At 44.6% G+C, this 15419-nt stretch overlaps 1 protein-coding gene across 1 annotated transcript in view; it reads left to right on the top strand.

The window, feature by feature from the left end:
• The window catches only part of CWF19L1 (CWF19 like cell cycle control factor 1), a 236016-nt gene extending 231083 nt beyond the window's left edge, over nt 1-4933 (top strand). The window contains exon 14 of the mRNA XM_085652614.1: nt 4295-4933. Coding sequence (XP_085508740.1) covers nt 4295-4439 — 145 coding nt within the window. The 3' untranslated portion in view covers nt 4440-4933. The remainder of the gene's footprint in view (nt 1-4294) is intronic.
• The last annotated feature ends 10486 nt before the right edge of the window (nt 4934-15419 follow it).

Here is a 15419-nt window from a genome sequence, read left to right as displayed (position 1 = left end):
TAGTACCACATCGGCATGTTGCACCAGCGAGCTACAGGCATTGTCAATTCAGCCTCCATATACTACCCGTCAAACTCGGTGCTTAGGACACGAGTATCCTTTTTCCTGAAAATAGTCCTCTTTCCAACGGTGGCGTCCATAAAGCTTCCTAAATTCTTTCGTGTGACATCTAACTCAAAAGGAAGCGAGGCTACACCTTTTAGAGCCACAGTGTGCTCTTCCTTTTCTACATAGACAAGCCTATGAGCCTAAGGAATATTGAGTGACAATCAGCAGTCTGTTGGGTTGCTGGTGCAAAAAGAGGACAGGTGGTCCAGAGACCGACCTTGTCCTTGTGACTTGTATCAAACTGTTATGTCCTTGCCATAAAGTATCCTACAGAGGAGCCTTTACTTATTTTCAGTATTGCTCCTTCTTGTGGCAACTCTGTGTAAATACAGATTACTCACCTCTTGCTCCTTCTCTGTTCTATGCAGTGAACTTTTATAGATAAGATCCCACATTAGCTGCTGAACACTGCCAATTTAAAAAGCTTAAATCTGTCGGGTGCACTCTGCGTACTTTAGTGAGGAATGTGATTAAACTGACATCAGCATGCAGGTGTGGCACCATAATGCAGCTCAGTGTCATCATGAATGGAGGTGGTGCGGAGTTGTAATATGTACATTTGGTGCGCATGAGCTATTGCAAGAATTTCTGGCTCAAGTCTGGAAGTTGGGGAGATTGAGAAGGTGAGAAAAGTGTGCATGTAGTATATACCTAAACATCGTCGCCAAAGATAATAAAGTTATTAATCTCTGCTTACTGACAGACTTGATAAACACCAGCTACCCATCTACAGATGCATTCTATGAAACATGGAATTGTTGAACCTGAGTTGAAAAAATTGAGAGACATGTTCACACAGCCAGACATGCCCTAGATCCAATAGTTGCCCCATTGAGCCTCGTCTATGTTACTTTCAAATACCACATGACTTGGACTGGTCATGCTATACTTCATTTCACCATTCTACCTTTTTCAGCAAGCAAACCTCCAGCAATAACTACTAAAGGAGTCACCAGACCATGGTAGCATCTGGATATTGCCACTTTCCAAGTCAAACTCAGCTCAAGATATGCACCTTCTTGGTGCATCTCTGGCGATCTTAAGCTCTTTATAACATCCTCGCAACAAATACCATTGCCACCTTGCTCTGATGTGTGAAAGCAAACGTGGCTATTGCAGATCTAAAATTTCATCAATCCAACAAATGATCTCTGCAGAGTCTGGGAAAACAGACCATTCTCATTCTAAGAATACACCGAGGATGTAATACAACCCAAGAATTTTCAAAACTGCAATCCGAAAAATATATTGGCTTCACTATTGCCAATGGATCTATGAGTTCACATGCCTAACCAAAACACCAAAATCTTACACCCTGAGTGCTTAGATGTGACTTCTTTGCGAGACACTAAATCTCTTAAGACAAAAACCTGAAAAACCCCATGAGTTTAATAACAAAAACCTCCAGCTCACATCACCTCTCTCCACAAACAAGCTACTGTCACAGTACAAAATACTAACCTATAACCCTCTAGCCTCCACTGAAGACTTCAACAAAATGTCAATGGATTGTGATAGATTGAGTCTCCAGCAGAACCCTGCGAAGCATCCATATTCAAGGACACTGTCATCAATAGCTCAGAAGCCTTTCCGGACAGAGCAGTCATAAACTAATCCCTGGAGCCTGGGACATTCCCGAAAAACTCTAATTGCATAATCGAGCACATCCTATTAAAAAAAAAAAAAAGGGGGCCTCAAGCCGGCACAAATAGCAAACTGTCGTCCAATGGCCCTAATGAAACTGATTGAAAGGGTTGCCTACCAGCTACTATTATCTTCCTTCATTGAACAGAGCAATCTAAACCTAAACTGATTCTGCCCATGCAGAAGCACGAAATCTGTACTAATCACAACTTGATGTGACCTCAGTACTATAGTTGACTCAAATAGAGTAGTGGTACAACAACTTTTAGATATTGAGAGATATTGATATTTTGCTGCCTTTGATTTGGTCCAACATCTGGCCCTGTACCAGAGACTGAAATTGGTAGGTATTTAAGGTCCTACCTTTAACTAGATTTAATTGTTGGCGTCTAACAGACCTCTCATTGTATACATCCCTCCATTTTATTCTGCCCATTTCCATCAAACTCCATTGTACCTCAGTCTACCCTCCTTTCAAGTGTATATCTGGGACCTCTGCCTGGCCTGATCTCTTCCTTCGAACTCCGCTCCTATAACTGTACAGGTGAGATGCTTCTTGTGCCATGAGACAATGTTTGCCAGTCATAGACCATGGAATGCAAAGAACGGTGCCTTACAAATGTGACAAACCATTGGATTAAGTCAATTGCATTTGTCTAAGAGCATCCCACCAAGTAATGCACAAGCTATAGAGAATCCAAAATGCAGCTGCAAGACAACTCCTTAACCTCAGTATCCGGTCATTAATCTCTCCTGCCTTACAATTTATGCGCTGGCCCTCTTTAGGTCGACGCATCAAATTCACAAGGAATGTGCACTGCTTATCGTGCAATTCCTGACTAAGGACTACGCTTTCTCGATCGGAAGCTTTGGGCCTACCATGAAGTGAAAACACTTCAGTTCATGCTGGCTCCACTCTTATCTATACCGGTCTTCTAGCAATTCTTGTATGGTGGAAACTCCTCATTTCCAACAGCGAAAATATTGAACTGCCTAACGGCTAGATTATGAGCAGTAAGCAGCCACCTTGAATTTCAGAAGCCACCAAAAACCAGGCTCTTACCATGAGTATGCTATTATATTTTATTCAGTCCCTTAATGGTAGCTATTCGCACAAAGTGTCTTCTTTCAGACTCTTCCTAAACACTTCATGCTTGAGTGTATCAGCGCAGACAACCCATGTTTAGAGCAAGTCTCCATACCTCATGCAATGCCAACCACAAAGACCATTATACGACCAGCACCATGCCCAAGTATGCACTCCAAAAGGACAATCTCGCTATAGATGCATATTGGGGCACTTTGAGACCCCTCCCCCCAAAGTGGTGTTAAGTACTATCTAAATGCTACAATACGTAGCAAGGTACATGGGCAACAGTTGTCAAACTAACATGTCGTTCCCACGCATGCCTAGTAGCATGGAGGAGTTGAGCTTGTATGTGCTGTTAGTTACCACACTCCAGCCTGCCTTGCAATCTTACAGATCCTGGTGTTATATTTGTTACTAGTATGTCAGGAAACGGACCACTTTTTCACTAATCTTTATAAATGGTCCAGCTGCTCCTCTGCTCTCTGCTTTGTGCCAGATCCACCCCGCGGTTGAGGCAAGAGTATTTCAGTCTCTCAGTCAAAGCAATAGCCCCCTTGAGCCCAAAGTCGTAAATGATTACAGACATTGAGGTCTAGCCCAACATCATCCCGTCTGATCAGCTGTGAATTGTGCTCATGAGCTAATGTGGATGTGCACGAGATGATCAAATCGATTTGGAATCTGTGGAAGTCAGTGCCATAGAGCTGGAAATATCTACATGTCATATTGCTTTGTTTCATCATATCCAATTTTCCGTCAAATTTTGATGTCAACTTGAAAGAAGTTTGCAAATACCATTCTTAAGATTATACCCTTTTATTGCCAATAATGCAGTTCTAACAGTCCAGTGGTAGACAGGTTTGTGGTCTGTTATTCATAGTGTTGGGTCTCCGGTGGGCCTATGTTGTATGTGTATGATAACATCCATTGATCAATGCATCATTCTTACTCTAGCACTTTACGAGATGCGCGTAATTCCCCATGGGGCTGGCAATGATAACAATTTAAACTGGATATAAAATCTCATGATCATACCTGTCTGGGTTGCATGCCACACGGACTTCCTACTTTGCTATAATATTCATCTACTTGGTTGTATGCATACAGCCTTCTTGTAATTTTCAATCTTGGGTTCACTTCCTGTATTTTGGGATTTGTATTTTGGGCTAAATGTTTGTCATCGGAATGAGAACACATGTCTGCAGTGAGAGGCTGCAGAGCTTTAAAAGGTATGCATTGAGCCTGTCTTCTGGAATCCCCATTACTTAGTATATATACCGTTTTACACATATATTGTTAACAAAGTCAACATATCTTTATCTGACGTAATTACTCTACTCTAAAACTGGAAAAATTACCCCCTATGATGGTTTATTTGATTACACACAATGTCTGGCATATGAAACTATAGTTGTACATGCTTAACACGGGTGTGTGTGTGTTGCATTGCAGGGAAGTCTTGGCAAGCGAGGCCATTCTGAACATACCCACCAGAGCTGACTGGAGGGAATGCAAGTCTACAAAGGACGAAGAGGAAGCCTTGGCTAAAGCCTTCAGAGAGAGCTTCGAACCCTTTGACTTCTCCTTGGCGGACTAAGCGGATGCGGACACTTTGGAAAAGGAGTCCCGGCTCCTGAGAGGAAATAATAGTGACTTCCTGCCACAAGAATTAATCACTTTGAGCTGCATTCGGCTGGTTACTTATCCGTTTAAGCACAGGGAAGATACATTTACGTTTGTGTAACTCATTCAAATAAACCTAACCTGTTATGTCACTGATGCATGATAGCTGGATACAGAAAAACAAAAAGAGCGCAAGTGTTTAGAGTATTTATTTGGTGATCTTTGGAGAAATTATTTTTTCATTTTTACTGGAGAAATTTTATGAAATCATGAGACACATTAGCCTACTATAGTAAATGCAGAGGTGTTGCCTACCGAGTTAGTCAAAACCCAACAGAGAAATAATGTTGGGGAAATAATTCAGACGTTTCAAAACCAGCATTTTTTTAAAGTGGTATGTTTAGTACCGAATTCCATTGTCCGTTTTGTTCTGGTTCTTGTATTTGTAAATAAAAAAACTTGGTTTGATTCAGTGCTATTTTTTTGAGGCCATCACGCTCTTCTCTTCATCTCAGCCAATGTGGTTAACATGTTTTTCGTGTTGATATTTGTTTCTTATACTTGGATACAAATTTGACCCATGTGCAGTCCTCAAAATGCAGATGAGAGACTGACACACATCTTCTACAAGTACTGAGCACTTGCCAGCAGCTCTATTCCTTTAGATTGGGAACCCTATGCATTAACTGTCTATCAACGATAGGATATTCCCAATTTTGCATTGTTTGCCAGTCTTAAATATATCGTTCTCCTTGCTGTTCTTTCGTATTCCAGATGTGACTTGTCTTTACGAACGATGCAATTCGGGCTATATTGGGCTGGTATGACTTTAAAACGTGAATTTTTTGCAACTTGTACAGAAGCCGCAGCCTCTACCTGCAAAGTGATTACTGGATCCTGAATATTGTTACTACTCATCATAACCTGGGGCTGTTCATTTCTTAAACCTTTGCTTTTTGACATGTATTTAATTTCCATGGATGTTTACTTCTAACGTGTCAGTCATTTTATAATACCCACGGGTAAGTTTTCCCACTGCCAACCTAAATTTGATTACAAAATAAACAAGCTTATTGGAAAATAAAAGTATTGGAGAGCATGAGTTAGGATGGAACACTGAAGATATACACAAAGTTGAAATTAATATTCTTTACAGCTTCCGGGCAGTGAAATGTGTGCTAGATACAGCTGGTTGGACAGACCAGGCAGCAGCATGGTCTGGGTGTATGCCAGGCATTGCGGCAAAGGCCAGTGCGCATGACCAAAGGCTGTGTGCTGCTGGTTCAGGACGCGGGCTAGATCGAAGCCCTCCACCTGTATTCCATGAAATGTGCCTGGAGGTTGCTGCTCACCGTTGAAGGCTGAGCGCAACCGATTTGTCTGGGACCGGGGCTCCGACCAAAGTCTGCTACCTGTATGCAAAGTCAGTGTAGAGATGGTTTGAAGAGATGAGGGCTGGGCATAGGGCTGGATGTAGGCCATGCCCACTGCGCAGAACCCACTCCCGCCAACCAAAGGGTGTAGCTGGCGCAGTTAAATGGCTGAACCATGGGCCATGAATTAACTGGAGATAAGTTAATGTTTGTTTATAAAAATCTCTTAAACCCCTTAGTTAAAGGGACAGTTGTATTATGAAAAATGCAGCATTGAAACATTCGTGATTGAGTGATCTAGCATTGACAAAGGATTAAGTTGTGTGTGGCCAAACAACATACATGTACAGTCTGCTCTGTGGACCTATAGGTTTGGGGGCAACTAAGAACACTGCATTGGCAAAGCTAATTGGATATTGCTTGTTGTTGCCAGCGAAGACCTATTTGGTTTGGCAATGCTTTTTGGCGAAGTTTATAGCCAATAATAATAATTATTGCATATGTTGAACAGCAACAGCAAAGTAAAAAAAAAAATAGCTCAATGATGCTTCCGCAATCATGTGTCAGCGTTCATATGTATGTATGTATGCATTAAGCTGCTGGGGCTGCAGCGTCATCAGGTATTTGTAATGTTGCAGCAGTCATTTTCTCCTTTTCTTTTAATTTACCGTTCCCAGGTGGCACAGTTGTAAATTAAAAAATGTATATATCATAAGAGGTGCGCCGTAAGCCTTTTTTTTTTTTCCAAGAGATGAGCAGTTCAGCAGCAAATTAGCTGCTGTGGCCCCCAAACGAAGGAGTTTGGGACCAGTCAACACTAGAGAATTAAGGGTTAGCAGGAGTGGTCGACCAGTGGAGCAGTTTCAAAATGGGTTGGAGTGGGTATGGGTTTAAAACAAAAATAAATTCACACTGGAGGAGTGTGCGACGCAATGGATTTCTGTGGGTGGGAAGGGAAGAAGGCATGGTGTTTGTGGGAAAGTGGCACACCAGGGAGGGAGCAAAAAAAAAATACATGCCCTCCCATGGAGTGTTGAAATACATTTCTTTTTTTTTTTTTAAAGTAGTTCCCTTAATGTAAGCAGTGGAAATATACAAGTCATACAATTGACAGGGCAATAAATAAAAGCGCTAGAGAGGGACTAATTCAAAAGGAGAAAGGAAAGCCAGACAAAATGATATTCACAAGAAACCCAATCAAAAGTAAGCAATGGGCTCACACAAGGTCTTCTGTGAGTATTGCCCATAATAGGTCTTTGATAACGGGCAGCTTAAAGCTCACGATAGGCAAGATTTACAACCTGAACAGCTGCAACTGCCAATGGCATTATGCAGTGAGTTATGTCTACAAAGACCCTTGCCAAAGTCAAGGCCTTGCACTCAATCCCCTCTGTGGCCTAAGACTGTGTGCAGCAGTACCATGCAAGGAAAAGATCTTGACAAGAAACCTAACCAAAGGTTAGGCAAGGCCCTGAGGTCACTCCCATCTACTAACAGCCAAAGAATGTGCTCGGGTTTTGAGTCAGTGTCGGGCCTGATGGAAGACTAGGCTCTGCATCCTAACCTTCCTGTGCATGGCTAAAGCCCTGCACAGCGATTCAATTAGCAAGAAGTTTAACAATAGATGTCATTTTAGTTATTTTTATTGCCGGTTTTCAAGTGGGATATTACAAACACGCTTCTACAGTCCAGACCTTCCTTGTCCTATTTTTTGGCCCGCCACTAAACTGCTCCCTCTTACTCCTGCGTTTGCCCCCTACCAAAGGTCTATCTTTAATATCCGAAAAATGAAGGTTAGATGATATTTGTATTCAGAACTTCATGTCTACGCAGCATACTTTGAAATAAATCCATGAGTGCTTACTAGTCCACTTCCATAAATGTAGCAAACTTGCAAAGTGAGTTGGATAGAGTCACCCTTAGAGCAATCAGGTGTGCATGGTAACCTTTTGCAAGCTCCGAAATCTGAATAATAAAGGAAACATTTCTCACCTTAAGCAACACAGTTTCTGACTCGTACAAAACGCCTCCGCATGCCTCATCCTCGACATCCCCCGCAACAGCCACATCACCACCCACCTGAAGGACCTTCCTTCCTGTCAATAAGAATATCACCTTCAGTCTCCTCACCCACGCTCACAAAGCACTCCACGACGCCAGACCAGCATACCTCAACAAGCGACTCACCTTCTACACCCCCAACCGCCCTGATCAACAGGCACACTTACCAACACTGGGATGAAGTAGGACAGCTCCTAAAACATCTATCGGAACAGTACCAGCAAAGAGCTACTCACCTGGTAGAGAAGGGGAAAAGCATGGCGAATACATGCCTAAAATCGGCATTGGATGTGGCAGAAACTTCAAGCAGGCTAATGATGATAGGAGTAACTGAGAGAAGACACGCATGGTTCAGAATTTCGGGATTCAAGCCAGAGGTGCAAAGCAACATCCTAAACGCACCTTTTAACGGAGAGCAACTGTTTGGCACGCCAGTCGACGACAAGTTGACACAGCTTAAGAAACACAACAAAACTGCAAGGTCCATGGGGGCGTTGCAGTTCAGGGGAATGAGAAGGGGCACACCCACGAGAAGACCAGGTGGTAGGGGAGGCAACGCACCCTCCACGTCGCACCAAACATTCCAGCAAGGCTACAAAGGGAACAACCAAAGCCAGCAACAGCAGGGACAGCAGCAGTAGAACTGGCAGTACCAGCCCCGGGGACAGTCCTTTCGAGGGCACGGAAACGGATGAGGACAAACACGGAGAGGAGGACAACAGCCCTCAACCAAGTGACTCCAACAAAGAAAATGCCCCCATCCTAGCAACAGCTCGGGGTGGGCGGAAGGACATAAAGGGAAACTCCAACCAAACGTTCAACGACAAACAGCACCTCGAACACTCAACATCGGTAGGGGGAAGATTAAGAGACTTCATCCAGGAATGGAGAAAGGTCACATCGGACAAATGGATACTAAACATCATACAATACAGATACTGTATAGAGTTAGAAAGACAGCCTCCGAACAGAAAACCAAGAAACCGAGCACACTCAGCAAAGGAACTCTCGCTCCTGCAGCTAGAAGCACAAGAACTGCTCAGCAAGGAGGCAATAGAGGTGGTACCAAGGGAACAAAGGAACGAAGGGGTTTACTCAACTTACTTCCTAGTGTCAAAGGTGGACGAGACACTAAGACCTATCCTAGATCTAAGGTTCCTGAACAAATTCATAAGAACATAAAGGTTCAAGATGACTTCCCTACAAGAGGTAATACCACAAATACAACAAGGAGACTTCATGGCAACTATAGATTTAAAGGATGCATACTTGCACATCCCCATCAACCACAAACACAAGCGCCTGCTGAGGTTTGTGATCAAAGCCACTACCAGTTCACAGTACTGGCATTCGGCCTCAAATCGGCACCAAGGGTGTTTACAAAATGCCTAGCAGCTGTCGCAGCACACCTACGAAGGCAAGGGATACACGTATGCCCCTATCTCGACAACTGGCTCATAAAGGCAAGCTCGTACGACCAATGCAGATTTCACATCCAGCAGGTCATACTAACACTGACAAGACTGGGTTTCTCAATCATTTGGGAGAAATAGTCAACAGAACCAGAGCAGATCAAGATATTCTTAGGGGCAGAGATTGACACCATTCAGACAAAGGTGTTCCCCAGCAGGAAGAGAACATTGGCGATACTGAAGGAAACACGTCATTACCGCAAGGGGCAAGTTCTGACAGTGAGGACAGCGAGCAAACTGATGGGAATGATGACGTCCTGCATCCACCTAGTCCCAAATATTCTACTACACTTGAGGCCATTCCAGGAATGGATCCAGCAGCAATGGTCACAGGCCACAATGAGTTGGGAAGATCTTGTGGTTGTCACGCACGTAGTGCAGCAGGAAATAGCGTGGTGGAAGAAGGAAAACTTATCACAAGGGAAGCCATTCACACACCCAACTCCAACAGTGACCAACACAACAGACGCCTCCCTGCTGGGGTGCGGCGCACACATGAACAAGCTCAAGGTGAGGGGTGTATGGTCGCAGCAAGATGTGGTCAGACACATCAACTACCTAGAACTAAAGACTGTATTCCTAGCCTAAAAACCTGTCAAAGAGCTATACGGGAACAGGGTGTTGGTCCAAACAGACAACACAACCACCATGTTCTACATCAACAAACAAGGACGAACACAATCTGTACCATTAGCAGGGCTAGCACAAGAAATTTGGAGATGGGCCATCCCACTGAAAATAGACCTACTAGCAATGCATCTCGCAGAAAAGGAAAATGTGGAAGCAGACAGACGTCGGCTTCCCACGAATGGGAGCTCAACCAGCAGGAAATAGAGAAGCTTTTCCAGAAATGGGGTACTCCACAAATAGACCTATTTGTAACACACCAGAATGCAAAATGTCAACACTGCATCCAGGCACCCGGCCACCGGTCCCAAGGGAATGCGCTATGGATAAGTTGGTCAAAGAGCTTTGCATACGCTTTCCCCCCGATACCACTGATACACAGGGTACTCCGCAAATACAGAATCAGCAAATTGACACTGATACTGATAGCACCTCAGTGGGCCAGACAGTCCTGGTTCGCACAGATAGTGGAAATGGCACAAGAGCCAGCACACAGGTTCCTGAGGAGAAGGGACCTGTTAACAATGCAAAACGGAAGGGTGCTTCACCCAGAACCAGAGAGTCTCAGCCTAGCAGCATGCCTCCTGAAGACCTAGAATTTGCGCACCTAAAACTACCAGCAAGTACTATGGCAGTACTCAGAGAGGAAAGGAGGCCTACCACAAGAAAGTGCTACATAGTAAAATGGAAGAGGTACTCCCAGTGGTGCATCAAGAAGAGACTAGAACGGAAGGTCACAAGGGAATCAACAGTACTAAAGTACTTAACGCACCTGCTTCAAAGCTGATTAAGCTACACATCCTTGAGGGTGCACTTGGCTGCGGTGGTGGCCTACACAAGAGGAGAAACAGGGAAAAGTTTCTTCACCTCTCAAGTGGTGAAGAGATTCTTGGAAGGGGCCAAGAGATTCGCCCCCCCCCCCCCCCCCCCCCCACTCAAAGAGGATGCCAGCACCAGCATGGAACCTCAACGTAGTGCTAACTCAGCTGATGAAGGCACCCTTTGAACCTATTCACAAGGCTACACTACACATGCTCACGATAAAGACGGCCTTCATAGTGGTGATCACGTCACTACAAAGAGCAAGTGAGTTGCAACCGCTCAAACTCCAAGAGCCCTACTTGCAAATGCACAAGGACAGGATTGTATTGAGGACAGACCCACATTTCATGCCAAAGGTGGTGTCTTGGTTCCATATTTACCAAACAATCCAGATGCCAAGTTTTTTTCCAAAAACCGACCACAAAACAGAAAGGGCTGTACACACACTAGACGCCAGAAGGGCTGTAATGCACTATATTGAGAGAACCAAGGAATGCAGGAAAACAAAAAAGTTCTTTGTCTCCTTTGCAAGCAGTTTTCTGGGACAACCAGTCACCAAGAATACCATTGCACGATGGATTGCGCAGACAATTCAACAATGCCACAAGCAGGCAGTTACAAGGAGCAGCTCAAGCCCACTCAACAAGGAGCAACAATTGCGTTTCTAGCGAACACACCTATCCAAGACATTTGCCTAGCGGCAACATGGTCTTCAGTGCATACGTTCACCAAGCTCTACGGTGTGGATATTCAAGTGAACAAAAAAGTGCAAGTGGGACAGAAGGTCTTACAAAGTCTATGCACAGGATAGTGAATCCAGAAAGATTCATGCTGCAAAACGTATAGTTTCTTACCTGTCATTGAAGTTTTGCAGCTTGAAGACTTTCTGGATTCACTAGCGAACCCACCCTCCTCCACCAGAAAGATGAGACGGGAGTTAAAGGATGAATGATGAACAAGACTTTACAAAATAACTGAGAAAACAGGATTAACACAAGAAGATAAAAAAGAATCCGAAGATGGCGACCAAAGGTGAGAGCTGCCGATGTCACGAAGCGTTACAACAAACAAATGATGGACGGAATGCTGACAATGCATACATTCTCCCCCAGTCAAGAGATCTGGGTTAAATCCATCGTTCTTTTGCCCACTACACCACCCCAGTTTAGACATGGCCATATGCAAATCAGTCTTGACCCTGTGCCTCATGGGAACAGTCCAGCCCGAACTGCCAAGCCATGTCTTCCCTGGACCGGAATCAAGCATCCTAGGACCGGTTTCTGGCTATCAGCCGTCATCAGCCAGGATAGCTTGACTCCAGTGGCGTAGTGAGCACGGGTCCCACGTCTGGGAATACCCATCCCACTTAGGGCGAAAAGCGTTACAACAAACAAATGGACGGAATGCTGACAATGCATACATTCTCCCCCAGTCAAGAGATCTGGGTTAAATCCATCGTTCTTTTGCCCACTACACCACCCCAGTTTAGACATGGCCATATACAAATCAGTCTTGACCCTGTGCCTCATGGGGACACCAAATGGTGGGACGTCGCCGCCCACCTGGGCCACAAAAAGAAAAATAGAGAAAATACTACGAGTCCGGACCCAACCACAAGATGGCGGAATAATGCACAGCATAGTGAATCCAGAAAGTCTTCAAGCTGCAAAACTACACCGACCGGTAAGAAACTATACGTTCTTCATTTTCCATTTCTTTTTCTCTCTCAATTTCTTCATTTTTAATTTTTTCTTGTTTTCTTTCATTTCTATTTTTCTTTGTTTTTTTGTTCATTGTTTCCTTTTATTTTGTTTTTAATACTTGTATTCTATTTATTTCTCTCACTTTATCTTATGCTGTCTAGTTTTTCTTTTTTGTTTCTTTCTTTCCTTCTATCTTCCTCTGCTCTATTTGTCTCCATCTCACCTTTGATCCTTCTATTCTTTCTGCTTTCTTCCTTGGTCATACTTTCTTACCCCTCTCTGCTTTGTTTCTTCATCCCTTTTTTTTCCCTCTCCCTTGCCATTTTTTCCATCCATTGGAGATCACACTGATGAACTTCGATACAGCTGTTCAAACATTAGTGGTATTTGTTGACTACAGCAGGACTGGGCGTTTTAGGGGCAGTGTTTTAGTGGTATGCTCTTTTTGCGTGTTCCATCCAGCTATGCTCCTCTTCTTTGGATCTCTACCGACTCCCTGTGGTGAATTTCCACCAACCCTGTCAAACACCTGCACTCCACCTCTTTGGCCCTCGCTCACACCCCGCATTCGTGAAAGCGGAGGTTGTGCCTTCTCCTACCTTGCAGCGAAAGCCTGTAACAACCTGGCCCTCCATCTATGAACATCACCTTCCCTGGCAGAATTCAGAAGAGAACTCAAGACCTAGCTTTTCGACTGAGACCGGTGATAACTCAGCGCCTGGATACCCTCAGGGGTGAGAAGTAGCACTTTATAAAACTGATTGCTTGATTCACACCCCACTGAGCAGTGGCTTCACACCTGGGCTACTGCCAGCGGGTGTGCCCTCGGTGAAATCATGAGTCACTTCTGCCTGCCCTCGGCTCCAGTTGCGATGCCGTCCCTGCTGCCCAATTCAAGATAGGCCCAAGTGAATTGATGCCAATGCTGATCACACCTCCTGAGGAGGCTGTTTCGATTGTCCTCTCTGACGCCAGTCTGACTCCGACAGAAGCCGTGCTTGAATCATACCAAGGCGCCAGCCCCTGCACCTGAACTTTCACATGGCAGGCAACATTCTTTGCTCTTCCCTCTTCAGTTATGACTTTGACCAGGATGATGAGTATGCTCAGCCCTATGAGAGGGCTTTTGGTAGGAGGATCAGGAAGCTAGTGGGCTAGTTACAGTACAGTACAATGCAATGCATTTTGTAAAGCGCACTGCTACCTCTGATTAGGCTCCCCGGTGCTAGCGGAAAGACCACCTACAAGAAACCTAGCAGCAGAGATTCTAAATGACGCCTAGGCAGGAGGTCAAGAGTAAGGTTTTTAAGCTCTTTCTGAAAACTGGTTCGGATTTTGCTATTTTTTAAGCCTAGAGGAAGAGCATTCCACATCTTCGAGGCCAGGAAAACAAATGTTCTACCTACTCTATTGGCCTTGTGAATGCAGGGAGTTGGAGAACTTTGAGATTATTGTATCTTAATGACCTCTCCAGGACATAAGGCTTAAAGCAGTGCCTGATATAGAGAGCTTATGGGAGTAGGTTCTAAAGGCAATAATGAGTGCCTTTAAAACCTCTTTCCTCTTCTCCTGGCCCAGCCACGAAATAAACTGACTCCTACGCTATGGGTTTCCGCAGGGTAGCTAATGTCTTTGGCCTCCTGCTACCTAGCATGGAGGTGAAAACGAACGTTCTGACTGAGGTCCTACAACTGGGCTAGATTACTTCTGAGCCCCTCCTCCCTTACAGTAAGCCCTGACTGATATGCTCTTAGATGCTTGGGCCAAGCCTTGTACTGCCCCTCCAATTAACAGACAGATTGGCAGGCACCATCGCCCTGCTGCAGTTGACCCAGCCTTTTTGTCATCTCACCCTTCTCCAGAGACTTGTGGTGCAGGCTTCTACCAGTTAGACCAACTTCAAAAATGTTCCTATCACTCCCCCTGACAGGTAATCAAAGTGAGTGAAGACCTTTAGTAATTGCCTCTTTATAACATCCAGAGTGTCGCCCTGCAATCGATCAACGCCTCCTATCCTCTGGAATCCAAGTCACAAGACATTTGCCCAGTCTTTTTGCATGACAATCCAAAATTGTTGGAATGCTGCCAAAATCACAATTCATTGTGGCTTAGACACCACCAACTCCAATTGGCAACAATTCCACTGTTACTTTTGTGCCTTTGGCCAAGGCATACCTTACTGCCACCCTGTCCTGCTTAATTACACCCAGTGGGAACACTGGCCAACACCACCAAAGATATTTGCCCAGAAGTTTGCATATTTTTCTGGTCACAATCCAGCAGACCCAGAGCGCTCTTTTTTAAAACTGACTCTTTCCCCTGATTTATTCAGCATCTTTCATTTCTCTGGTATAGATACAAGGGTATGACCTTTGGACAGTGACTGGGCAGCACGGGGTACAATAAAAATTCAAAAAAGAAAACATACCTGCTGCCTTGCCGTCTCAGTGCTCTTCTGCTCCTGATCACAAGCTCCCAGACTCCCCCGTGCCAATCCAGATGCTGCTCTCATGCTGGTAATACTAGTACCGAACATGAGAACAGCGATGGGATGGAAGCCTGTGTCTGGAGGACGGAGCCTGTGCCTGCTGTATCTCCATGCAATAACTTGGAGATATCGAAGTGCGAATGGTGATTTGGCCTTCCTAAGACAGCTGGCAAACCGCCATGCGCACTTGCAGTGTACTGTGCCCACCACTCCTCCTGCTGCTGTCAGAGGATGTCCCCTCCTTCAAGACTCTGCTCCGGCTGCAGCTCCGTCATGTAAAATAAAATTATAATAAAACTGCTTTATTTTATTTTGCATGCTTATATCTGCTCGCTGAGGCACTAGGGCGACTCCTCCGCTTTACTTGAGGAGCCTCTGCTGTTTTTGTAAAGACCATTTCGATTTAAA

The sequence above is a fragment of the Triturus cristatus genome, chromosome 4_1 (assembly GCF_964204655.1).
Source record: "Triturus cristatus chromosome 4_1, aTriCri1.1, whole genome shotgun sequence".
Classification (NCBI taxonomy): Eukaryota; Metazoa; Chordata; class Amphibia; order Caudata; family Salamandridae; genus Triturus; species Triturus cristatus.
This window is presented reverse-complemented; position numbering and strand designations above follow the sequence as displayed.